The sequence below is a fragment of the Morchella sextelata genome (genome assembly GCF_020137385.1).
Source record: "Morchella sextelata strain SCLS chromosome Unknown scls_13, whole genome shotgun sequence".
NCBI lineage: Eukaryota > Fungi > Ascomycota > Pezizomycetes > Pezizales > Morchellaceae > Morchella > Morchella sextelata.
In genome coordinates, this window is record NW_025408628.1 from 909,220 (window position 1) to 933,576 (window position 24,357).

The 24,357-nt window shown below is 49.2% G+C and overlaps 9 protein-coding genes across 9 annotated transcripts; 4 read left to right on the forward strand and 5 right to left on the reverse strand.

Moving 5' to 3' along the window:
• Nucleotides 1-336: 336 nt before the first annotated feature.
• H6S33_002641 (uncharacterized protein) lies at nucleotides 337-3,345 on the forward strand (the record flags this gene model as incomplete). Its single annotated transcript, XM_044834000.1, has 1 exon — nucleotides 337-3,345. The coding sequence occupies one exon, from the start codon at nucleotides 337-339 to the stop codon at nucleotides 3,343-3,345; it is 3,009 nt and encodes a 1,002-aa protein (XP_044692802.1).
• Nucleotides 3,346-4,239: 894 nt separating this feature from the next.
• On the reverse strand, nucleotides 4,240-6,214 carry H6S33_002642 (uncharacterized protein; the record flags this gene model as incomplete). The annotated part of the gene is made up of 1 exon (XM_044834001.1): nucleotides 4,240-6,214. A coding segment is annotated over one exon (1,975 nt), but the record flags the coding sequence as incomplete, so codon positions are not given.
• Nucleotides 6,215-6,299: 85 nt separating this feature from the next.
• Nucleotides 6,300-7,849, reverse strand: H6S33_002643 (uncharacterized protein; the record flags this gene model as incomplete). The annotated part of the gene is made up of 1 exon (XM_044834002.1): nucleotides 6,300-7,849. A coding segment is annotated over one exon (1,550 nt), but the record flags the coding sequence as incomplete, so codon positions are not given.
• A 1,440-nt stretch (nucleotides 7,850-9,289) lies between these two features.
• On the reverse strand, nucleotides 9,290-9,988 carry H6S33_002644 (uncharacterized protein; the record flags this gene model as incomplete). The annotated part of the gene is made up of 1 exon (XM_044834003.1): nucleotides 9,290-9,988. A coding segment is annotated over one exon (699 nt), but the record flags the coding sequence as incomplete, so codon positions are not given.
• Nucleotides 9,989-11,083: 1,095 nt separating this feature from the next.
• On the reverse strand, nucleotides 11,084-14,641 carry H6S33_002645 (uncharacterized protein; the record flags this gene model as incomplete). The annotated part of the gene is made up of 1 exon (XM_044834004.1): nucleotides 11,084-14,641. One exon carries the CDS (start codon nucleotides 14,639-14,641, stop codon nucleotides 11,084-11,086), a length of 3,558 nt encoding a protein of 1,185 aa, XP_044692806.1.
• A 76-nt stretch (nucleotides 14,642-14,717) lies between these two features.
• H6S33_002646 (uncharacterized protein) lies at nucleotides 14,718-16,769 on the reverse strand (the record flags this gene model as incomplete). Its single annotated transcript, XM_044834005.1, has 1 exon — nucleotides 14,718-16,769. One exon carries the CDS (start codon nucleotides 16,767-16,769, stop codon nucleotides 14,718-14,720), a length of 2,052 nt encoding a protein of 683 aa, XP_044692807.1.
• A 3,188-nt stretch (nucleotides 16,770-19,957) lies between these two features.
• Nucleotides 19,958-21,982, forward strand: H6S33_002647 (uncharacterized protein; the record flags this gene model as incomplete). Its single annotated transcript, XM_044834006.1, has 1 exon — nucleotides 19,958-21,982. The coding sequence occupies one exon, from the start codon at nucleotides 19,958-19,960 to the stop codon at nucleotides 21,980-21,982; it is 2,025 nt and encodes a 674-aa protein (XP_044692808.1).
• A 77-nt stretch (nucleotides 21,983-22,059) lies between these two features.
• Nucleotides 22,060-23,652, forward strand: H6S33_002648 (uncharacterized protein; the record flags this gene model as incomplete). Its single annotated transcript, XM_044834007.1, has 1 exon — nucleotides 22,060-23,652. A coding segment is annotated over one exon (1,593 nt), but the record flags the coding sequence as incomplete, so codon positions are not given.
• Nucleotides 23,653-23,702: 50 nt separating this feature from the next.
• H6S33_002649 (uncharacterized protein) lies at nucleotides 23,703-24,326 on the forward strand (the record flags this gene model as incomplete). The annotated part of the gene is made up of 1 exon (XM_044834009.1): nucleotides 23,703-24,326. A coding segment is annotated over one exon (624 nt), but the record flags the coding sequence as incomplete, so codon positions are not given.
• Between the last annotated feature and the right edge of the window lie 31 nt (nucleotides 24,327-24,357).

Below are 24,357 nucleotides of genomic sequence, written 5' to 3' on the forward strand. Positions count from 1 at the left end.
CTCATGCCCACAGGTACTGCCGACAGGTACTCGGTCGGCTGGCAGCTTGCGCCGATTCGCTCCGAGCGGTCCGATCTTCGATCCAATTGATTCCAGCTGTCCCTCATATATCCACCGGTACCAAAACACTCCCCTCCGGCGGTTTGACGCTCCGGGGGTTATTATTGGGGTCGAAAACGTGTTTTTTAACTAGGAAAACCGCAACTCCGCATTTGGTCGCATATTGATCGCACCGTACCTCGTAGGTGCGAACCGGAGTTGATGGTGGTGTTGCTATTAGTATTAAAGGGTATAGGGATATCTACTAGCCTTTCTCTCACTCCGTAAATGCTTGGCATGCCCGTAACAGGAGGTGATATTGCTGAGAAAATACACCACCTATACCGAGAATGGGCTGATGTGTTCAGTCAAGAGAAGATTGGAGAAATGCCGTCGCATTCCCATAATGATTTGAGGATCAAACTCTTGCCTGGCACCGCTCCCCCATTTGGCCCGCTATACCCATGTTCCGCTCCAGAGTTGAAGGCCCTCCGAGAGTACCTGGACAAAGAATTGGCTTCAGGAAAGATCTCTAGATCTAATAGCCCCGCTGCGGCCCCCATACTGTTCATTCCTAAGAAGGATGGGACATTGCGGATTTGTGTGGACTATAGAGGATTGAACAAGGTCACTGTCAAGGACAAGTACCCGCTGCCTATCATGAGTGAGCTCAGAGACAGGTTGTTCAAGGCCAAGATCTTCACAAAGATCGACCTGAAGAACGGCTTCAATTTGATCAGGATAGCAGAAGGTGATGAGTGGAAGACCGCTTTCAGAACCCGCTATGGACTATATCAGTATAATGTGATGCCGTTCGGTCTATGCAACGCCCCCTCTGCCTTCCAGGCAATGATCAATGATGTGCTAAAGGAACTACTGGATGAAGGAGTGGTTGTCTATATCGACGACATCCTCATCTACTCGGAAACTGAGAAAGAGCATGAGCTACTGGTAAAGAAGGTTCTACAGAAGCTTAGGGAAGCTAAGCTCTGTACCTCGATCAGTAAGACATCCTTCCATGTCCGAGAAGTAGAGTACCTAGGCTATCACATCTCGGAAAATGGAGTATCTATGTCAGAAGACAAGGTGGAGGCAGTTAAGGAATGGCCGGTCCCTGAGAATATCAAGGCAGTACAGGCATTCCTCGGATTTGCAAACTTCTATCGCCGCTTCATTGAAGGCTTTAGTAAGGTTTGCAAACCATTAACTGACCTCTTGCAAAAAGACAAGAAATGGTATTGGACGGCAGCACATGAGCAGGCCTTTGAAGAACTCAAGAGGCTGTTCACAAGCGCTCCAATCCTTCTTCATTTTGACCCTAGTAGGAGAACTGTGGTCGAGACAGATGCCAGTGATTTTGCCAAGGGAGCGGTGCTCTCTCAGTATGGGGATGATGGGAAGCTACATCCGGTGGCATTCTATTCTAAGAAGTTCTCCCCTGCTGAGATCAACTATGACATTCATGATAAGGAAATGGGAGCTATTGTAGCCTCTTTCCGGGAATGGGAACACATGCTCAAATCTTGTGAGCAAGAGATCACGGTTTTTACAGACCACAAGAACTTGGAGTACTTTAATTCTACCAAGGTTCTCACTAGGCGGCAAGCTAGATGGTCTGAAGACCTCGCAGGCTACAATTTTAAAGTTGTCTACAGACCGGGAGAAAAGAATGGCAAGACTGATGTGCTATCTAGGCGCTGGGATCACCGCCTTGGAGAGGGAGGTGAAACTCTGCAGCCGGAGCCACAGATCTTTTTTAGGCCAGGTCAATTGGTTTTGGATCCTGCAAAGCTAGCGGCTGTCAGGGTGAATCAATTGCAGAATACATTCTTAGAGCGCCTATATGCGGCTGCTAAAGAGGATAGTTTCTGGCAGGAACTGCACCACTCCCTGGTTGAAAGGAAACCAAATTTGGACCAGAACTTGTCGGTCAAGAACGGTCTCATCTTCTACAAAAATAGATGGTATATACCCAAAGACAAGAAGCTTCAGATGGAAATACTGTCCGACACCCATGACTCTAAGGTGGCTGGTCATTTTGGCCAATTTAAGACACTAGAGCGGGTGAAAAACAACTTCTTTTGGCCCAACATGGATAAGGATGTTGAGGAATATGTCCGGAGCTGTGACAGCTGCCAGAGGAATAAAACCTCAAGACACAAGAAGTTTGGTATGCTCCAACCGTTGGAAATACCCTATCGGCCATGGACTTCCATCTCTATGGACTTCATTGTGGGATTACCGGAATCTAGCGGGTTTACAAAGATCTGGGTAATAGTGGACCGTTTTTCGAAGATGGCACACTACATCCCTCTTCCTACCCTCAATAAAACGGAAGATTTGGCTAAGTTGTTCTTGAAGGAAGTTTGGAGACTCCATGGGTTACCTGATGACATAGTCTCGGACAGAGATAGCAGGTTCATCTCTCACTTTTGGCAATCTCTCATGAGCCTCCTCAATGTGAAGCTGAAGATGTCCACATCTTTCCACCCTCAAACGGACGGTCAAACAGAAAGAGTTAATCAGACCCTGGAACATTACTTGCGGAGTTATTGTTCATATCAACAGGATGACTGGGCAGAACTCTTGCCTTTGGCAGAGTATGCATATAACTCGGCGGTCTCTGAGTCTACCAAAGTATCGGCTTTTTATGCCAACTATGGATATGAACCCAGGACCAACTGGCCGGCCCCAAGGGAAGGAGTAGAATGGAACAATCCAGCGAGCGAGGTCATGATATCTCAATGGGAATCTATCTGGCAGGCTATGAACGCCAGCTTGGGTAAAGCTAGATTGAGGATGGCCCGGTGGTATGATGCACATGCCCTGGCACCGCCTGAAATCAAGCCCGGAGATGAAGTTATGTTGGACCGGCGCAATGTGCAAACAAAGCGGCCTTTGGGAAAATTGGATCAGAAGAAAATGGGACCGTTTAAGGTCTTAGAAGCTATTGGTACCCGTGCCTACAAGCTCTCTCTTCCCCCCCAGATGGGAATCCACCCGGTCTTTCATGTCTCTCTTCTGGAACCTTACCGAGCACCAGTAGATCCTGAGAGAAGAGTTTCTGTACCAGAGCCCGAAGAGATTGAAGGAGAACAGAACTGGGTTGTCCGAGAGGTAGTTGATAGCCGGGTCAATAAGAAAAGGAGACGAGTGGAATACCTAGTGCTGTGGGAAGGTTATGAAAACGAGGATGCTACATGGGAACCTTGGGAGCATCTCAAGAAGAGTGCTGAAGAAGCCCTTCGGGATTTCCATATGAGGTATCCTAAGAAACCCAAGGACAAACGGATTGTTGGGGTGTAGTTTGTTTTCCTTTAGGTTTTCGTTCCTTGCATATCACGGAGTTTCTTGTCATATAGATTGGATGGTAATAGAATGGTTATAGATCTCGGAGACCAAGATCCAGGAAGAGGGGAGTGGTGTAACGGAGCCATTTCAACTGTCTGGTGTATGAGTACACACAGGGCCCGATTACATGCTGAGAGTTATTGTTAGAAGCCAGTTGCACGGTGATATGCAAGTACCGGCAGTGTGGTTAGCTACCAGCTGTTAGAGTAACTACATTCCGGGCGCTAGGAAGAGGATCTATTCATGGGAGCAATGACTGACGAGTCTATGCCTCGCCAGTGACTAGAAGACCGGCCAGAGTGAAGCTCTGATTGCCCGGTGATCCTCTGTATCCTCCGAGCATTGTAAGTCCGCCGAAGGGCAGAGACTATGCTAGGGAAGTCTACAATAAGCGAAAGCTCTACAGCAATGATTAAGCTTACACCTGAGCGGCAGCTCATTCATGCAGGTCCTCGGTTGTGTGGCAACCAAGGCTGCAGGTGTTACAAAGGCTTTGACTAAGGGTGGTTGCCTTGGGTAATCGGAAACACCTGCTGACGCTTAGAGAAAAGCGGGGTAGCGGTGGTATTGTTTCCGGTACTGAGGGAAGGCCCACCGGAACTTAGTAAAGGAATTAGGAGCGGAGAACAGAGGCCTTCGGAGTATAAGTACTCAGGTTCATTCTCGCCCTTCAGTCCTGTTCTCTCCAGTCTTCATCAGAAAGAAAAACCAAATTCTTATCGGTAGCAGAGCCCTTAAAGATTATTGAGTTCTAGCGATAGTATCTTTGAATAATCTGCAACCTGATTGTCTATCTTGCACGGCCGTCTCTATTCTATACAAATCCATTTCTCTTAGAAAGGACCCCCGTTACATTACTCCAGCATAGATCATAAATAGCACCGGGGACATGGGGCTACCTTGCGGCACTCCAGAATCATAGGGCTGTGGCTCTTCTAGCTCATGGTTGAATTGAAACTGTAGTTTTCTGCCGGTATTGAATTCCTTGCACCATTCTGTTAAGTAGGTAGGGAATTTTTGTTGTTGCATGATTTCCGCGAGGAGTAGGTGGTCGACGCAGTTAAATGCTCCTTGGATATCATTGGTTAGGATCGCTGGTCTGTCTCGCCGAGCGACTCCGGTACTGTTTTTCAGTAGTAGGTTTTGTTGTATTGGCGTTAAGGTTCTCAGCAGGGCGTCGATTGCCGAGATGGTTGGTCTTCCTCCAAATTGATTCGCTGAGAGTGTGCCTAGAATTTCTCCAGCGGTGCAGAGTCTTTGGGCCACTATCTTCTCCAGGATTTTGCTGAAGCATTGTAGAAGGGAAATGGGCCGGTAGGCTTTTGCTTCATGATAGTTTGCTTTACCGGGTTTCGGGATCGGGATACACTTAGCTATTTTCCATTCCGCTGGGTGTACGCCGTGCCGGAGCATGGCGGAGAACATATCTTGGATTAGAGTTGTGTTTGCTTTGACTATTGCTTTAATAAAGGTATAAGGAATGCCATCCGGGCCGGTCGCCGAGTGCGCTGGACAGGAGTCGATTGCTTTATTAAGTTCTTCGGGGGTGACTATGTCGAAGGTGTTGCTAAGGTCAAAAGAAGGGGGTCTAATGTTTAGGGGGGGGTGGTCGGGGGACGTCCGTTTCGAGGGGAAAAGTTGGGCTCTTAGAGCTTGGCACTTCCCCGTGAACGTTTCTTCACCTTGTATGGTTGGTATGATTGTGTCTCTTCTTCTTCCTACGTTTAGGATTCTCCAGACTTCACTACCTTTCGCCTCGTTCATCGTTTTTTCCCGCTGGTCCGCTTTTGCTTTCCGGATCATGACTGTCCATTCTCTGCAAGCCTTCCGGTGTTCCTCCACGTGATTGGGTTTCCTTGTGTTCCTCGCCTTCCTTTCTGCTGCATTTACCTTTGCCTTCATTTGTTTCATTTCATCTGACCACCAAGAGTTGGCTCTTACCCCCTCCTTCGAGAGCGGTGTTACTATGCTGACTGTTGACCTGACCAGATCTAGAAAGAAATCAACAGTCTGTTCCGTAAGTTCCTTGGTTTCCCATGCCTCTGCAGGGATGGAAATGTTTGACATGTGGTTTTCCAATAGCTTCCAGTCTGTTTGTCGCCACATTCGTCTTGGTACAAAATGTGGTTTCTCCAAGTGTAAGTGAACGGAGGTTCTCCCATGGTCTGAGCCCGCTCCGTAGGGTTCAGTGCTCCATCGTAGGTTGTGATCGAGTATTGGGCCTTTTACAAATGTAAGGTCGATGGTTGTGGGCCTTTTCCCTCTGTCTCTGGGGAAGTGCGTAAAGACGCCTGGTTCGTTCAGGAGGGACAGTTTCTGTCGGGTTATCCACCGTTTTAGTCGTGCACCATTGACGCGGTCTGCTCGAATATTGTTTCTGTATTCATATGAATTTACTCCGTACCACATTTGATGGTGGCAGTTGAAGTCTCCCATTATTAGACAATTATCAAGGGTTTGGATTGTACTTGCTATCTGAGCGAAGGGGCCACTTCGGCCTGGGGAGTATATGTTTAGGATTTGGGTTTTTTTGTTCTGGATTTCTACCGTAATCGATACTATGAAATTATCGTGTGTGTAGTGGTGTTTTGGTTTGAGGTTGGCATGTTTGCGGACGTATGTTGCGCATTTTGTATTGGTATTGCTCGCTGTAAAAATATAAAAGAGATTCGATTCTGGTGGGTATCCCTCTGCTGAGGTCCATGGTTCTTGTAATAATAGGAAATAAATACTAGAGTCTGTTTCCGCTTCTTCTACCGCCGCCTTGGTAATAAGTTCGCTCCGTGCACAATTAAGTTGGTGTGCGAGCGCGGTGGTTCGAGGCCTAAGCATTATTTGTCATGGGTTGGTCATCTTCGGGAACGGGTGTGGCTCCGACTGGGGCGGTGGCTGGTACTTGAACTATCGACTCTTGGCCGGGTGCGGCCGGTGGGTCTTGAACGGGTGGGGCGTTTTCTTTTCCTTTGTTAAGGAATCGGCGTTTGACTCTTTCGGGGCATGCTGGGTCGGAGGCCTTATGGATTCCTTTGCAGTTCAGACATCTGATTGGGGTGTGGGTGCATCTGTATCCTCCCTGGCATTGATTGCATTGGTGGAAGCTGGTGAGATGGTCTCCGGCACAGTGACCGCATCTCCCGTTGTTTTTGCATTTCTCCTGGCGGTGGCCATATTCGAGGCACTTCGCGCATTGGGTATCTGGGAAGGTTGGGAGGAAGGCCTCGATGTGGCAGCTTCGGTTAAAGAGGGATAGGAACTTAACTCCTAGTGATTCCATTGTAACTTGTCCTGGGAGCGCGATGACCATTGATGAGTGGGTTTTCTCCATTCGAGTCTCTGCTCTGGAGATCCAGCGGGGAACCTGGGCGAGTTGGAAGTTCTCTCCATAGTTGCTTCTAATTTCGGATGCTACCAGTTGTCCTGCCTCGACACCTTCTCCGACCGTCGTGGGGATTCCGTGAATAAGGAACTTTGACCATTTGGAGTTTGCCCGGATGATAGCGACTGGTACTTGTAGGGTGAGGAGAGCCTCCTCAATTTCTTTGGCATATTCCATTGCCTTCGATGCTGGGGTGACAAATTTTGTTTCCAGGATAAAGTTATCCTTGGGTGTTCTCCTTGCTGAAATGAAGTGGCAGGATTCGTCCTGAATTCTTGAATTGACTAGGGTCCTGATCTCGGAGGGATTGACGTCGGATGGGGCAGTGGTTTCGACAATGATTTCTCTGTTGATTTTGGTATATTCTGGCTTGAAGAGAGGATCCGCTTTTGGTTTTGCAGACTTCTTTCTTCTCTCAACAACCTGGAAATTTCCTTGGGCAGGGCCGGGGGCCGAGGCCACGGCGGCCCAGGTGCCTGCTTTCCATTGGGGGGGTGCGGGTGGGGGGGCCTGAGGAGCTGCCTGAGGCGCTGCTTGGGGAACTGTTTGGGGGACCGCTGGAGGGGGCATTCTCTGTCCCTGCGGTTGTTGTTTTCGCTGTTGTTGCTGTTGTTGCTGTTGTTGTGGTTGTTGTGGTTGCTGCGGTTGCTGCGGTTGTGGTTGTTTGTTGAGGAGAAGGTGGATCGCCGAGTGCATACTGGTGATCATGCTTGTCTGCGCTTCGATTTGGTGTTTCAGTGTATCCACTGTTCTCCGGAGTGTGGTCGTTTGCTCTTCGAGGATTTCCATCCTGTCGGTGGGTGGGCAGATTCGGCTGGTGGTATGTCTAATGGCCCAGGTAATGTAGTTCAGGTCCGTCTGGGTGTGAGTGTCCTGGGGAACGATGCTTGGGTAGAGGTAGTCAATTCTCGGTTGGTATGGGTCGTTGTAGTCGGATTGTGATGCAAAGGTCGAGGAGAATTCTTGTTCCTGAGCTCCGGAAGGGGTTGGATCGGGAACCGGAGTATTCCTGTTCTGCGGAGGGGCTGGCCCTTGCTGGGAAGATTGGGTGAAAAAGGACTGGAGCGAGGCTTGTTGCGACATGATTAAATGTCCAGTTCTTCTGGCGGCGTAGAGTGATGTTTCGGAAAGGTTTCTTTTCCTTCCCTTTGGGAGGTCAAGGCTGGAGAATTCTTCGCTAGAAGCCAGTTTTCTTGGTGTTTCTTTCGCTTGGAACAACAAAACGCGACCGTGCGATCGGGGACAAAGTGGCTCAGCCTGGTATGGTATACCAGGGTAAACCGAAGGGAATAAAATAAAGTGTTTTTGAAGCGAGGTTTGATATCAGGGAGTTCTTTGCGAGCTGGAGGCGAGCAAGTAGAATACAGAGGTTGCGTAAAGAGAAAAGAGAAAGAAAGAGAAACAAGAAATCACGAGACAACGCCCCCCTTATATATCCATACCCTATCCCAATGCTGACTCATACCCTCGTATAACAGAAACAGAAAGAACATAATAGAAACCCACTTCACTAAAACCAACCATACTGTATAATCCTTCTCCCTTATACCCAGACAACTCACATAGCCAACCCGCCTAGCTGCCGTTACAACCTAATCTTAGGTTTTATGGGAAGAGTAAGATATGTAGCGCTGCCTATGTGTACGACACTGACGGCACATCTATGTAGAACACTAGCTCAAAGGCACTGAGTGTTATAGCATTCAGGCTGCATATAATAAATGAAGCATTAATCAATTCATGAGTTATCAATCAATCAATTAATCAAACATGAGCACAAAAGCACTGAAAGTGTCGAGTGATATATAGTGATCCACTTAAATTTTTAATCCATGCTTATCTCAAGGGGGCGAGTGGCGAGTATTCCGCAGGGTACGAAGAGGGTAGTAGAGGTCAGTGTGAGAACTCGCAATAGGGGTCCTGAGGGACTCTAGCGTCGGTGAAGGTCACTGAGGTAGGGAGGCAGCGAAGCGGTAGTCTTCTCGAGTAAAGAAGAGAAAGATAATATTGTATGGTAATAGACAGCGTAGGTCCAGAAGACGTTGCTATAACATGGGTCTATGAACGAGAGACTATAGTGCCAAGGAATACAACCGAGGTGAAGACGTGGTATCGAGGGATTCGGGACTATGGACTATGAGATGGTTCAACCTTGATCAGAGATCCAAGATGAGCCCTATGACGTAGCGTAGAACAAACGTGATATTCGTGGAATAAATACAGAAGAATAAGAAGAAACTTATATTGCTTTGAAGTACAAGACTTATCGCACGCCGAACCAACCGCCTAAAATGAAACCAAATGAACAAGAAAAGAAAAGGAAAAGAAAAACAACGAACACAAACAAACAAGAACAAAACGAACACAAACAAAGGCAAGGAAATTCAAGGGCAACACGCAACCAGAAAAACCCAACGATAAGGAGAAATAACATATCTCAGCGGACTCGGGCGCTGGATCCATCAAAAAACAACAATAAAAACAAAGTAAAGGTAAAGGAAACTACCCTTCCTAATCCCGTCCCTAATCATTTTCTTCCGTCCCCTCTTCCAGCTCCGCCTCCGCCTCCGCCGACTCGTACCATTTCGAGAGTTGAGATTTCTTTCCAAATTGTAGGATGAGGTCCGTTTTCAGGTTTGTAAACATCCAGTTTTCCCAGGTCATCGCTCCGGGGATTTTCTCTATCAGGGGGGCGCGGATTCGAGCCCACGCTGGGCATTCCATAAGTGTATGTTTCGCTGAGTTTTCCATACCACACTGGCATGGTTCGGGGTCTGTATGTACCGCATGTTTGTCGATTTGGGTGGTTTGGCATCGGATTCGAAATACCTTTTTTGCTTCTGTAAGGGTGAGTTCCGCAATCTTAGGAGGGGGGCGGAACTCCCCTCGGTGGTGGTAGTTAGGTATTAGTTGTGTGTTCCATTCTTCTAATAGATGGTCGCGTAATAGTTTGTTTTGGTTCCACTTGTCTCTCATATTTCCGGGAGTTTGATATGGGAGTAAGGGGGAGGCGATTCGGTGCAGGCCTGTCCCTTTGATATTCACTTCTCTGTATGGGAGGAGCTCGATCAGGGATTCATTGTTGGGGTGGGTTGCGTCGGTGCAGAGTATCCTGGTTCCGTACTTTCTTGAGCGATATGTCAGGAGGTGTTCTAGGGGGGGTAGGCCTGCTTCTCGGAGGAGTTTAGCTGTGAGGGATGCGTACCAGACCACAAGAGTACACTACGCAGAGCTCAGAGTTCGGCTAACAGCTACAAAGGTAGAAGTCTCCAAGATCCCTTCAGTCAACGTCGAGTAGGATTCTCCTTGATCCGATACGGGCCCCGCGAGCTACGTTATCAACAAAGATTCACTAGAGTTAGCGTATAGAATTCGACCGTCTTCGACGTAGTAGTTCAGGTAGAGTTCGAAGTCACGATAAAGTAAAGTAATTCCAAAGTATAGTCAAATAAAGTTGTAACTCGCGTATCAACGATTTATATTGTTAAGACTCTGATTTCGCCGATGATGGTTTGGCTAGTCAGTGAATGACACAGTATTTATATCCCTCGCTTATGTCTCGAGGACCCAGTCTTCTAATAATACAGCGTACACTCGGGGCCTGCCCGAGACCCTGAAAAACAACCAACAACTTTTAACTCCTAAGTCCGTAACCCAAACTCCTAAAGCCGCTGAAACCCCTCAACCTATTTATCCACTCTAATGCACGTTTCCCTGTCGATGTTTCTTCCCCATCGGCCGTCTGGTGGATAATCGTCAGCGTCGGCTATTCGGAGGTCTCGGACGGCAAGGCTACCTACTCAGGCCTCTTCCCACATCGCTTTCCCACATAGCAGAGTCCTCTCATGCCCACAGGTACCGCCGATAGGTACTCGGCCGGCTGGCAGCTTGCGCCGATTCGCTCCGAGCGGTCCGATCTTCGATCCGATTGATTCCAGCTGTCCCTCATATATCCACCGGTACCAAAACACTCCCCTCCGGTGGTTTGACGCTCCGGGGGTTATTATTGGGGTCGAAAACGTGTTTTTTAACTAGGAAAACCGCAACTCCGCATTTGATCGCATATTGATCGCACCGTACCTCGTAGGTGCGAACCGGAGTTGATAGTGGTGTTGCCATTAGTATTAAAGGGTATAGGGGTATCTACTAGCCTTTCTCTCACTCCCGTAAATGCTTGGCATGCCCGTAACAGCTTACCCCCCTTCCAGGGTGTCACGTCTCGGGACATCTTCTGACAGACTATGGTTCCAGTAAACCTGCTCCACATATCACCCGCGGTGTCTGTGGAGGGGAAGGACTTAGCCCCGTGGGGTACCTCTATAGTCTCAGGCGTTGGTCCTTCACGGCCTTGGGGTTCCTTCGATGGTAGTCACGGACTAGATCAAGTACGTCCTCGTTCATAGCGTCCATGACTTGATAAGTACAGTCACTCATCGAATAGCCCCGCCATTTCACCAAGTACTCCACTAATCCTCTTCTGCTCTTCCGGCTCCCCACGATACTTTCCACTTCGTACAGCACCTCTCCTTCCTTATCGACCTCTTCGGGAGTTGGGGGACGTTGTTCTCGGCCTGGGATACTGCTCTGTCGATACCGTTCCAAGAGTTCGATATGGAACACATTATGAATTTTGACTTGTGGTGGCAGTTCCAATTCACAGGCTCGTTTTCCGGCTAGTCGGATAATTTTGAACGGGCCAAGTTTCTTGTGATCGAGTTTCTTGGTTGAGCGACGTGTCTTGATATTGGTCGCATTGAGCATAACCATATCTCCCACCTTGAAGTTAGGTGGTTCGTCCCTTTTCCGATCATAGTATTTCCCCATCTTTTCCCTGGTGTCTGTTAAGCGAGCGAGAGCAGAATCATGAACTCCTCGGATGAAATGAGCGTACAGGTCACTGGTTGGATTGACCACTTCGGCTTCCGTCGGCCAGTTGGTTCTTGGGTTGTAGCCGTAATTGGTATAGAACGGAGATTGACCCGTGGCGGTGGTAACCGAGTTGTTGTAAGCATACTCCGCCAACGGGAGTAGCTCTGCCCAATCATCTTGCTCGTAGTTACAAAAGGCCCGTAAGTAGTGCTCGAGGGTTTGGTTGACTCGCTCTGTTTGCCCATCGGTCTGAGGGTGGAAAGCCGTACTCATTCTTATCCTCACGTCCAATAATTCCATAAGGGATGCCCAAAAGCTTGAAGTAAACTTGGCGTCCCTATCGGAAACTATGTCAAGAGGCAGCCCATGAAGTCGCCAGATTTGACCGAGGAATATCTTCGCTAAATCCTGCGCGGTCGTTTCTGCTACTAGGGGGATGAAGTGTGACATCTTCGAGAACCTATCGACTACTACCCAGATTTGGTTGTATCCTTTTGATTCTGGTAATTGCACGACAAAGTCCATTGATATTGATTGCCAGACGGAATGTGGTGTGGACAGTGGAAGAAGCGCCCCGTATTTCTTATGGCGGCTGGGTTTGTTGCGCTGGCATTCGTCGCATGACCGAACGTAGTCATCAATCCACTCGTTCATTTTTGGCCAGTAGAAGTTGCGCGTAATAAGTTCCAAAGTTTTGTCTTGTCCAAAGTGTCCTGCCACCTTCGAATCGTGTTCTGACTGTGCAATCCGGATCTTAATGCGGTCGTCTGCCGGAATGTAGAGTCGATTCTTATAGAAGAGTAGCCCGTCTTTCTCAACGATATCCTTCAATTCCCCCAGCTTCTCCCCTTGCTCAACTCTCTCTTTCAATCCTACCCATGTCGGGTCTCCCGATGCCGCCTGCCTGACATGATCCAGAAAGTTCTTAGACCAGTCAATCACCCCCTTGGAGGCAAGCGACACCGCTGATACCACAAACTCTTCCTCCGCCAACTGTCCGGGCTTAAAGAACTTGTCTATCGGCTGTTTCCCAAGCGTGCCTCCCCCTTCAGGACGGTACTCCGGCCGTCGCGATAGTGCATCTGCCTTCCCATTTTTGGTTCCCGGGCGGTAAATAATTTTAAAGTCAAATTCCGCCAAAGACTCAGCCCACCTTGCCTGTCGTCGGTTAAGAATCTTGGTTGTTGAAAAATATTCCAAGTTCTTGTGATCCGTATAGACGAGAACCGTTCGGCTAGGCCCTTCGAGGTAGTGACGCCATTGCTTGAAGGCCGACACAATTCCTAGCATCTCCTTATCCCAGACGTCGTAGTTGAGTTCCGCTGGGTTAAGTTTTCGAGAATAAAAGGCAACAGGGTGAGTCTTTCCGTCAATAACCTGGGATAGAATTGCGGCAATAGCAAAATCACTTGCGTCCGTTTCCACGATAGTCTGGCGATCTGGAGAGAAGTGTACCAAGATCGGCGCAGACGTAAACAGGGTTTTGAGTTTTTCGAAGGCTGCTTGGGCCGTCATAGACCAGACAAAGTTCTTAGCATCACCCCTGAGACAATCGGTAATAGGTTTACAGACCCCGGAGAAATTGTGGATAAACCTTCTGTAGAAGTTGGCAAAGCCCATGAAGATCTGTACTTCCTTAACGCTGCGCGGGGCTTGCCAATTCGTAACAGACATGACCTTATCCAATACTATGGTGACGCCTGCTGGGGCAAGAATGTATCCGAGGAACTCAATTTCGGTGAGCTCGAAGAATGATTTCTTCGGGTTGGCGACCAGGTTGTATTCTTGTAGCCTGCTAAGTACTTTGCCGACCAGCTCCCTGTGTTCCTCTCGAGACTTGCTATATATTAGGATATCATCAAGGTATACTACTACCCCTTGATCCAAGAATTCTCTCAGCGCATCATTCATCATATTCTGGAAGGTCGCCGGCGCATTTGCCAGCCCAAAAGGCATGACGAGGTACTCAAAATGCCCGTACCGCGTACGGAATGCTGTCTTCCACTCGTCGCCGTCTTTGATCCTGATGAGGTTGTAACCTTCCTTCAGGTCAATCTTCGAGAAGATAACCGCGCCTGCCACTCGATCTCGTAGTTCGTCCATAAGTGGTAACGGATACCTGTTCTTAATGGACACGCGGTTAAGTCCACGGTAGTCAACGCAAAGTCGTATACTACCGTCCTTCTTCTTCACAAATAGGATTGGGGCTCCTGCCGGGGATTTGCTCGGCCTAATCTTTCCCAATCGCAACATTTTGTCCAGGTACTCCCGAAGCACCTTCAGCTCGACTTCGGATAGGGAGTAGACGGGTCCCCATGGTGGCTGCTTCCCTGGTTCGAGATCTATCGCATGGTCGTAGGATCGATGCGGTGGTAATTTGTCTGCTTCCGATGGTAGGAAGACTTTAAGGAACCCATGGAGCCAAGAGGGAAGAGTTTCGCGGAGGTTGACCGTTTCATCTTCCAGAAGACAAATACTACCGATGAATTGGGCCTCCGGATCGTCTAGTACACCCTCGTCCATTTCTATTTGAGGTTCCTTGTCAGTGAAGCATCGACTCTTGCAGTTCTCACCATCGTAGGAAACTTCCCCATTTGTTCCTATAACCGGCTTATGTTCTTTCAACCACCAGTTCGGTAATATTGCATCGATGCCAGACGGGAGAGGGGCGATTTCGAATGATAGTTGCGTTTGATGCCCCCTTGACATTATAATTAATGGTTGTGTAAAGGCGTGTCCCGTGCCCTTCATAACTTCTCCCGTAAATCCAAATACCCGGGCCGGGACGTCTCGTTTCACCTTCGGGACCTCAAAACTATCAACAAAAACAGCAGACAAAACAGGACCAGTTGCACCAGTATCCAACAACACCTTACAAGGTAAACATTTTTCCGCAAAACAAAGGAACTGATTAACGATAGGTCGAGGACCGTGAATTGGTTCCTCCAAAATTTTCTGTTTTTTCTCCGGTTGGGACGCTCTCCCTTCCTGCCTTTTTCTTTTCATATTTTTTTGTTGTTTTCCGTCAGTGATAACATAGCAATCTGGGGATACTCCTGACCTGACTCATCAGAGTCCCCTTTTAAAAATCCTCATCGAAATCCATCTCAGATTCCGATCCGCGTTCTCGCACAAACGCTTGCCCACTGGTGTACCCTGCCGCAGCCGTAGCAGCCGGCTTCTTAGCACGGTGCCTCGTACGCTTCCTCGGAGGTTGGGGTTCCGGTGGTTCCATATCGTGGTCGCCATCGTCATCGCGGGTACGCTTTCGGGAGAAAGAGGAGATAGATGCACTACTGTTAGCATCTGAACGACACCATTTCCAAAGATGACCCTTTCGGCCACATCGCACACAGGCTCCATCGGTCTTTCGCTGTTCTCGGACCGGCTGTGGAACTCCTTTGGTGGCTTCGTCGTAGTCGTGGTATATTGGCTTATTCCCCGACTTGTTCTTGCTGGTGCTCTTCTTATCATGCCCTTTTTCCTTCTCCTCGGTCTGAGCCCTCCCCTTGATCTTAAACCCCTTTTCCTTCGGCCGCGAGTTCCCACCATTGTTCGACTCCCTTCCTCTCGACTCCGCTTTCCCCAACATCTTCATCTGCTCTTGATAAGCTTCATGAGCCTTGCCGGCTCGTTCCAACTGTTGGATGTACTCGGAGTCGTCATCGGTTGGATCGAAGCGTGAGTGGCGCTCCCGGATTTCATTTGGTAGCCCTTGGAGCAGGGCGGCGCGATAGGATGCTCCTTTCATCTGAGCATGCTGGTTCATGATCTCCATTCTCGTCAGATAGTCCCCGATGTTAGCAGAGTACTTAAACTGCTGCATTTTCATCGCGTTTTCCATAGCCTCCTGAGTGCTTAAGAAGCGTTTCCTGATCTCCTGACGGAACCGAGTCCAAGTAGTGTAGTCGGCAGCTGCCGGACCTAGCATCTTGGTCTCGATATACTCCATAAACCATTCCTTTGCCAACCCACAAGTATACGTTCCAGCGAACAGCACCTTGTTTCTGTCCGTTCGGAACTTCTTGGGCTTCTGCTCGAAGTAGATCTCGCACTCCATGAGCCAATGCCGCAGGTTGTGCTTCCTGGCATTATCGAACTCAAAGGGTATTTTGGCAAGCGAGTCTACCATATCGTCATCTTCAGGCGGCGCCGAGTTCCGGTTCCCGCCTCGGTTCATTCTCCAATTCTTCCGACCGTGCGACCATTCGCTGTTATCGTCGTCATCGTCGTCAGAAGGTTCGGGGTCTCCCCCAACGTTTCCTCTTGGCGGGTTCTGGGGAGGTTGATTTCCACCATTCCCGCCGACGGGGCCAGCTCCCACCGGTTTCCTGCCACTATTTCCCTGCACCGGGCCGGCATCCTCCGGTCGCCTGCCTCCATTTCCTCCTACGGGACCAGCATTTCCTCCTACTGGGCCAGCATTTCCTCCTACTGGGCCAACATTTTCGGGTTTCTTGCCATTGCCAACAGGAACCGTTCGGGGCGCGTTAGGGTCTAAGGGAGCACTAGCCACAGAAGGCGCTACTGACAGGTGTTGTCGCAGTAGTTCCTCCATCTCGGCTATCCGTTGATTTCTTATCTCATCGGACTGCTTGAATTGCGCAAACATAGCCCGTTGTTCCCCTTTCTCCTGCTCCCGCTCTTCTCGTACCATCCTCAGCTGTCGCTCCGCTTCCAACAGTTGGTCCTGGGTAATCCGATGGTTACGGTCCAGAACCTCGTGGTCGGCGGCTCGTGCGGTTTCTTGCATTTGTTGGACATGGGTGACGAGGTCAAAGAGCGACTCGAGATGTTGTTTTTGGGCAATGGCTTCTTGCCGTACTTTCTTATCCAGGATTTGTCCACTCCCTTGGACTTGCTCCTGTAGGTTTTGTAGCTGCTGCCAAACGGCCTGTCCAGCTGCACCAAGATACCTCATTTGTGCCTCATGGGTATCCAAAAACTCCTGCATATTCCTCACGAACTGGGCTTGAGCAGAGCGTTTACTCGATTGCCTAGTTGTTGTAGAGGGTCCTCCCGTAAGTAGGGGGTCTGGGCTAGCAGCCCTTGATATCACCATAGAATCTTCTCCTCCGGCCTCCTCAGTTACGGCCGAGGTATCTATGAAGTAATTATCCCTTCGTGTAGTCATTGTGATAGGGGATAACGATGATAGTTTTTTTTTTTTTTGAGGTGACTTCGTTACTCCAAGTGAACTTGTGAGTAACAATATACTGTGAGGGATGCGTACCAGACCACAAGAGTACACTACGCAGAGCTCAGAGTTCGGCTAACAGCTACAAAGGTAGAAGTCTCCAAGATCCCTTCAGTCAACGTCGAGTAGGATTCTCCTTGATCCGATAAGGGCCCCGCGAGCTACGTTATCAACAAAGATTCACTAGAGTTAGCGTATAGAATTCGACCGTCTTCGACGTAGTAGTTCAGGTAGAGTTCGAAGTCACGATAAAGTAAAGTAATTCCAAAGTATAGTCAAATAAAGTTGTAACTCGCGTAACAACGATTTATATTGTTAAGACTCTGATTTCGCCGATGATGGTTTGGCTAGTCAGTGAATGACACAGTATTTATATCCCTCGCTTATGTCTCGAGGACCCAGTCTTTTAACAATACAGCATACACTCGGGGCCTACCCGAGACCCTGAAAAACAACCAAGAACATTTAACTCCTAAATCCGTAACCCAAACTCCTAAAGCCGCTGAAACCCCTCAACCTATTTATCCACTCTAATGCACGTTTCCCTGTCGATGTTTCTTCTCCATCGGCCGTCTGGTGGATAATCGTCAGCGTCGGCTATTCGGAGGTCTCGGACGGCAAGGCTACCTACTCAGGCCTCTTCCCACATCGCTTTCCCACATAGCAGAGTCCTCTCATGCCCACAGGTACCGCCGATAGGTACTCGGTCGGCTGGCAGCTTGCGCCGATTCGCTCCGAGCGGTCCGATCTTCGATCCGATTGATTCCAGCTGTCCCTCATATATCCACCGGTACCAAAACACTCCCCTCCGGCGGTTTGACGCTCCGGGGGTTATTATTGGGGTCGAAAATGTGTTTTTTAACTAGGAAAACCGCAACTCCGCACTTGGTCGCATATTGATCGCACCGCACCTCGTGGGTGCGAACCGGAGTTGATAGTGGTGTTGCCATTAGTATTAGAGGGTATTGGGGTATCTACTAGCCTTTCTTCTTACTCCCGTAAATGCTTGGCATGCCCGTAACAGAGAAAAGGCCAGTAGATACCTCAATACCCTCTGTACGCTAATGTCAACTCTGGTTCGCACCCACGAGGTGCGGTGCGATCAATATGCGACCAAATGCGGAGTTGCGGTTTTCCTAGTTAAAAAACATGTTTTCGACCCCAATAATAACCCCCGGAGCGTCAAACCGCCGGAGGGGAGTGCTTTCGGACCGGTGGATATATGAGGGACAGCTGGAATCAATTGGATCGAAGATCGGACCACCCGGAGCGAATCGGCGCAAGCTGCCAGTCGACCGAGTACCTATCGGCGGTACCTGTGGGCATGAGAGAACTCTGCTATGTGGGAAAGCGATGTGGGAAGAGGCCTGAGTAGGTAGCCTTGTCGTCCGAGACCTCCGAATAGCCGACGCTGACGATTATCCACCAGACGGCCGATGGAGAAGAAACATCGACAGGGAAACGTGCATTAGAGTGGATAAATAGGTTGAGGGGTTTTAGCGGGTTTAGGAGTTTGGGTTACGGACTTAGGAGTTAAATGTTCTTGGTTGTTTTTCAGGGTCTCGGGCATACCCCGAGTGTATTCTGTATTATTAGTAGACTGGGTCCTCGAGGCATAAGCGAGGGATATAAATACTGTGTCATTCACTGACTAGCCAAACCATCATCGGCGAAATCAGAGTCTTAACAATATAAATCGTTGATACGCGAGTTACAACTTTATTTGACTATACTTTTGGAAATACTTTTCTCTATCGTGACTTCGAACTCTACCTGAACTATTACATCGAAGACGGTCGAATACTATACGCTAACTCTAGTGAATCTTTGTTGATAACGTAGCTCGCGGGGCCCGTATCGGATCAAGGAGATTCATACTCGACGTTGACTGAAGAGACCTTGGAGACTTCTACCTTTGTAGCTGTTAGCCGAACTCTGAGCTCTGCGTAGTGTACTCTTGTGGTCTGGTACGCATCCCTCACAGTATATTGTTACTCACAAGTTCACTTGGAGTAACGAAGTCACCTCAAAGAGAAAAACTATCATCATTATCCCCTATTACTGTTACGGGCATGCCAAGCATTTACGGGAGTGAGAGAAAAGGCCAGTAAATACCCCAATACCCTCTGTACGCTAATGTCAACTCTTGACCACACTCGCGGAGTGTGGTGCGACCAATATACGACCAAAACACAGAGTCATAAAAAACACGTTTTCGACCCCAATAATAATCCCCGGAGCGTCAAACCGCCGGAGGAGAGTGTTTTGGTACCGGTGGATATATGAGGGACAGCTGGAATCAATCGGATCGAAGATCGGACCGCTCGGATCGAATCGGCGCAAGCTGCCAGCCGACCGAGTACCTATCGGCGGTACCTGTGGGCATGAGAGGACTCTTCTATGTGGGAAAGCGATGTGGGAAGAGGCCTGAGTAAGCAGCCTTGCCGTCCGAGACCTCCGAATAGCCGACGCTGACGATTATCCACCAGACGGCCGATGGAGAAGAAACATCGACAGGGAAACGTGCATTAGAGTGGATAAATAGGTTGAGGGGTTTTAGCGGCTTTAGGAGTTTGGGTTACGGACTTAGGAGTTAAAATGTTCTTGGTTGTTTTTCAGGGTCTCGGGCAGGCCCCGAGTATATTCTGTATTATTAGTAGACTGGGTCCTCGAGACAGAGCGAGGGATATAAATACTGTGTCATTCACTGACTAGCCAAACCATCATCGGCGAAATCAGAGTCTTAACAATATAAATCGTTGATACGCGAGTTACAACTTTATTTGACTAGACTTTTGGAAATACTTTTCTCTATCGTGACTTCGAACTCTACCTGAACTATTACATCGAAGACGGTCGAATACTATACGCTAACTCTAGTGAATCTTTGTTGATAACGTAGCTCGCGGGGCCCGTATCGGATCAAGGAGATTCATACTCGACGTTGACTGAAGAGACCTTGGAGACTTCTACCTTTGTAGCTGTTAGCCGAACTCTGAGCTCTGCGTAGTGTACTCTTGTGGTCTGGTACGCATCCCTCACAGTATATTGTTACTCACAAGTTCACTTGGAGTAACGAAGTCACCTCAAAAAAGAAGAACTATCATCATTTATCCCTTACCACAATGGCTGGCCGAAGGGATTATTTCGTAGACACCTCGGCCGTAACAGACGAGGCCGCAGAGGACGCTATGGTACTATCTGGGGCTGTTAGCCCCGATCCCCTACTCCAGGGAGGACCCTCTACACAAACTAGGTCAACGAGTAAACGCTCTGCTCAAGTCCAGTTTACGAGGTCCATGCAGGAGTTTTTGGATACCCATGAGGCACAAATGAGGTATCTTGGTACAGCTGGACAGGCCGTTTGGCAGCAGCTACAAAACCTCCAGGAACAAGTGCAAGGGAGTGGGCAGATCCTGGACAAGAAAGTACGACAAGAAGCCATCGCCCAGAAGCAACATCTCGAATCGCTCTTTGAGCTCGTCGAAAATGTTCGACAAGAACAGGAAGCCGCACGAGTCGCCGACCACGAGGTTCTGGACTGCAACTATCGAGTTACCCAGAACCAACTGTTGGAGGCGGAACGACAGCTGAGAATTGCAAGAGAAGAGCGAGAGCAGGAGAAAAGGGAACAGCGGGAACTGTTGGCACAGTTCAAGCAGTCCGACGACGTAAGAAACCAACGAATAGCCGAGATGGAGGAACGTCTACGACAACATTTGTCGGTAGCACCCTCCATGGTGAGTATTCCCTTGGACTCTATTGCACCCCAAACGGTTCCTGTTGGCAATGGCAAGAACCCCGAAAACGCTGGCCCAGTAGGAGGAAACGCTGGTCCCGTAGGAGGAAATGGAGGCAGGCGACCGGAGGATGCCGGCCCAGTGCAGGGAAATAGTGGCAGGAAACCGGTGGGAGCTGCCCCCGTCGGCGGGAATGGTGGAAATCAACCTCCCCAAAACCCACCAAGAGGAAATATTGGGGGAGATCCAGAACCTTCCAACGACGATGACGACGATAACAGCGAATGGTCGCATGGTCGGAAGAATTGGAGAATGAAGCGAGGCGGAAACCGGAATTCGGCGCCGCCTGAAGACGATGATATGGTAGATTCGCTCGCCAAAATACCCTTTGAGTTCGATAATGCCAGAAAGCATAACCTGCGGCATTGGCTCATGGAGTGCGAGATCTACTTCGAGCAGAAACCCAAGAAGTTCCGAACGGACAGGAACAAGGTACTGTTCGCTGGGACGTATACGTGTGGGTTGGCAAAGGAATGGTTTATGGAATATATCGAGACCAAGATGCTAGGACCGGCAGCCGCGGACTATGCTACTTGGACTCGGTTCCGTCAGGAGATCAGAAAACGTTTCCTAAGCACTCAGGAAGCTATGGAAAACGCGATGAAGATGCAGCAGTTTAAGTACTCCGCGAACATCGGGGACTACCTGACGAGGATGGAGATCATGAACCAGCATGCTCAGATGAAAGGAGCATCCTATCGCGCCGCCCTGCTCCAAGGGCTACCAAATGAAATCCGGGAGCGCCACTCACGCTTCGATCCAACCGATGACGACTCCGAGTACATCCAACAGTTGGAACGAGCCGGCAAAGCTCACGAGGCTTATCAAGAGCAGATGAAGATGTTGGGGAAAGCGGAGTCAAGGGGAAGGGAGTCGAACAACGGTGGGAACTCGCGGCAAAAGGAGAAGGGGTTTAAGATCAAGGGGAGGGCTCAGACTGAGGAAAAAGAAAAGGGGCAAGATAAGAAGAGCACCAGCAAGAACAAGTCGGGGAATAAGCCAATATACCACGACTACGACGAAGCCACCAAAGGAGTTCCGCAGCCGGTCCGAGAACAGCGAAAGACCGATGGAGCCTGTGTGCGATGTGGCCGAAAGGGTCACCTTTGGAAGTGGTGTCGTTCAGATGCTAACAGCAGTGCATCTATCTCCTCTTTCTCCCGAAAGCGTACCCGCGATGACGATGGCGACCACGATATGGAACCACCGGAACCCCAACCTCAGAAGAAGCGTATGAGGCACCGTGCTAGGAAGCCGGCTGCTACGGCTGCTGCGGAGTACACCAGTGGGCAAGCGTTTGTGCGAGAACGCGGATCGGAATCTGAGATGGATTTCGATGAGGATTTTTAAAAGGGGACTCTGATGAGTCAGGTCAGGAGTATCCCCAGATTGCTATGTTATCACTGACGGAAAACAACAAAAAAAATATGAAAAGAAAAAGGCAGGAAGGGAGAGCGTCCCAACCGGAGAAAAAGCAGAAAATTTTGGAGGAACCAATTCACGGTCCTCGACCTATCGTTAATCAGTTCCTTTGTTTTGCGGAAAAATGTTTACCTTGTAAGGTGTTGTTGGATACTGGTGCAACTGGTCCTGTTTTGTCTGCTGTTTTTGTTGATAGTTTTGAGGTCCCGAAGGTGAAACGAGACGTCCCGGCCCGGGTATTTGGATTTACGGGAGAAGTTATGAAGGGCACGGGACACGCCTTTACACAACCATTAATTATAATGTCAAGGGGGCATCAGACGCAACTATCATTCGAGATCGCCCCTCTCCCACTTGGCATCGATGCAATATTACCGAACTGGTGGTTGAAAGAACACAAACCGGTTATAGGGGTAAATGGGGAAGTTTCCTACGATGGCGAAAACTGTAAGAGTCGATGCTTCACTGACAAGGAACCTCAAATAGAGATGGACGAGGGTGTATTGGACGATCCGGAGGCCCAATTCATCGGTAGTATTTGTCTTTTGGAAGATGAATCGGTCAACCTCCGTGAGACTCTTCCCTCTTGGCTCCATGGGTTCCTTAAAGTCTTCCTACCATCGGAAGCAGACAAATTACCACCGCATCGATCTTACGACCATGCGATAGATCTCGAACCAGGGAAGCAGCCACCATGGGGTCCCGTTTACTCCCTATCCGAAGTCGAGCTGAAGGTGCTTCGGGAGTACCTAGACAAAATGTTGCGATTGGGAAAGATTAGGCCAAGCAAATCCCCAGCAGGAGCCCCAATCCTATTTGTGAAGAAGAAGGACGGTAGTCTGCGACTTTGCGTTGACTACCGTGGACTTAACCGTGTGTCCATTAAGAACAGGTATCCGTTACCGCTTATGGACGAGCTGCGAGATCGAGTGGCAGGCGCGGTTATCTTCTCGAAGATTGACCTGAAGGAAGGTTACAACCTCATCAGGATCAGAGACGGCGACGAGTGGAAGACAGCCTTTCGTACGCGGTACGGGCATTTTGAGTACCTCGTCATGCCTTTTGGGCTGGCAAATGCGCCGGCGACCTTCCAGAACATGATGAATGATGCGTTGAGGGAATTTTTGGATCAAGGTGTAGTAGTATACCTTGATGATATCCTAATATATAGCAAGTCTCGAGAGGAACACAGGGAGCTGGTCGGCAAAGTACTTAGCAGGCTACAAGAATACAACCTGGTCGCCAACCCGAAGAAATCGTTCTTCGAGCTCACCGAAATCGAGTTCCTAGGATACATCCTTGCCCCAGCAGGCGTCACCATGGCACTGGATAAGGTCATGTCTGTTACGAATTGGCAAGCCCCGCGCAGTGTTAAGGAAGTACAGATCTTCATGGGCTTTGCCAATTTCTACAGAAGGTTTATCCACAATTTTTCCGGGGTCTGTAAACCCATTACCGATTGTCTCAGGGGTGATGCTAAGAACTTTGTCTGGTCTATGACGGCCCAAGCAGCCTTCGAAAAACTCAAAACCCTGTTTACGTCTGCGCCGATCTTGGTTCACTTCTCTCCAGATCGCCAGACTATCGTGGAAACGGACGCAAGTGATTTTGCTATTGCCGAATTCTATCCCAGGTTATTGACGGAAAGACTCACCCTGTTGCCTTTTATTCTCGAAAGCTTAACCCAGCGGAACTTAACTACGACGTCTGGGATAAGGAGATGCTAGGAATTGTTTCAGCCTTTAAGCAATGGCGTCACTACCTCGAAGGACCTAGCAAAACGGTCCTAGTCTACACGGATCATAAGAACTTGGAATATTTCTCAACAACCAAGGTTCTTAACCGACGACAGGCAAGGTGGGCTGAGTCTTTGGCGGAATTTGACTTTAAGATTATTTACCGCCCGGGAACCAAAAATGGGAAGGCAGATGCACTATCGCGACGGCCGGAGTACCGTCCTGAAGGGGGAGGCACGCTTGGGAAGCAGCCGATAGACAGGTTCTTTAAGCCCGGACAGTTGGCGGAGGAAGAGTTTGTGGCATCAGCGGTGTCGCTTGCCTCCAAGGGGGTGATTGACTGGTCTAAGAATTTTCTGGATCATGTCAGGCAGGCGGCATCGGGAGACCCGACATGGGTAGGAATGAAAGAGAAAATTGAGCAAGGGGAGAAGCTAGGGGAACTGAAGGATATTGCTGAAAAAGACGGGCTACTCTTCTATAAGAACCGACTCTGCATTCCGGCAGATGACCATATTAAGATCCGAATCGCATAGGCAGAACACGATTCGAAGGTGGCAGGACACT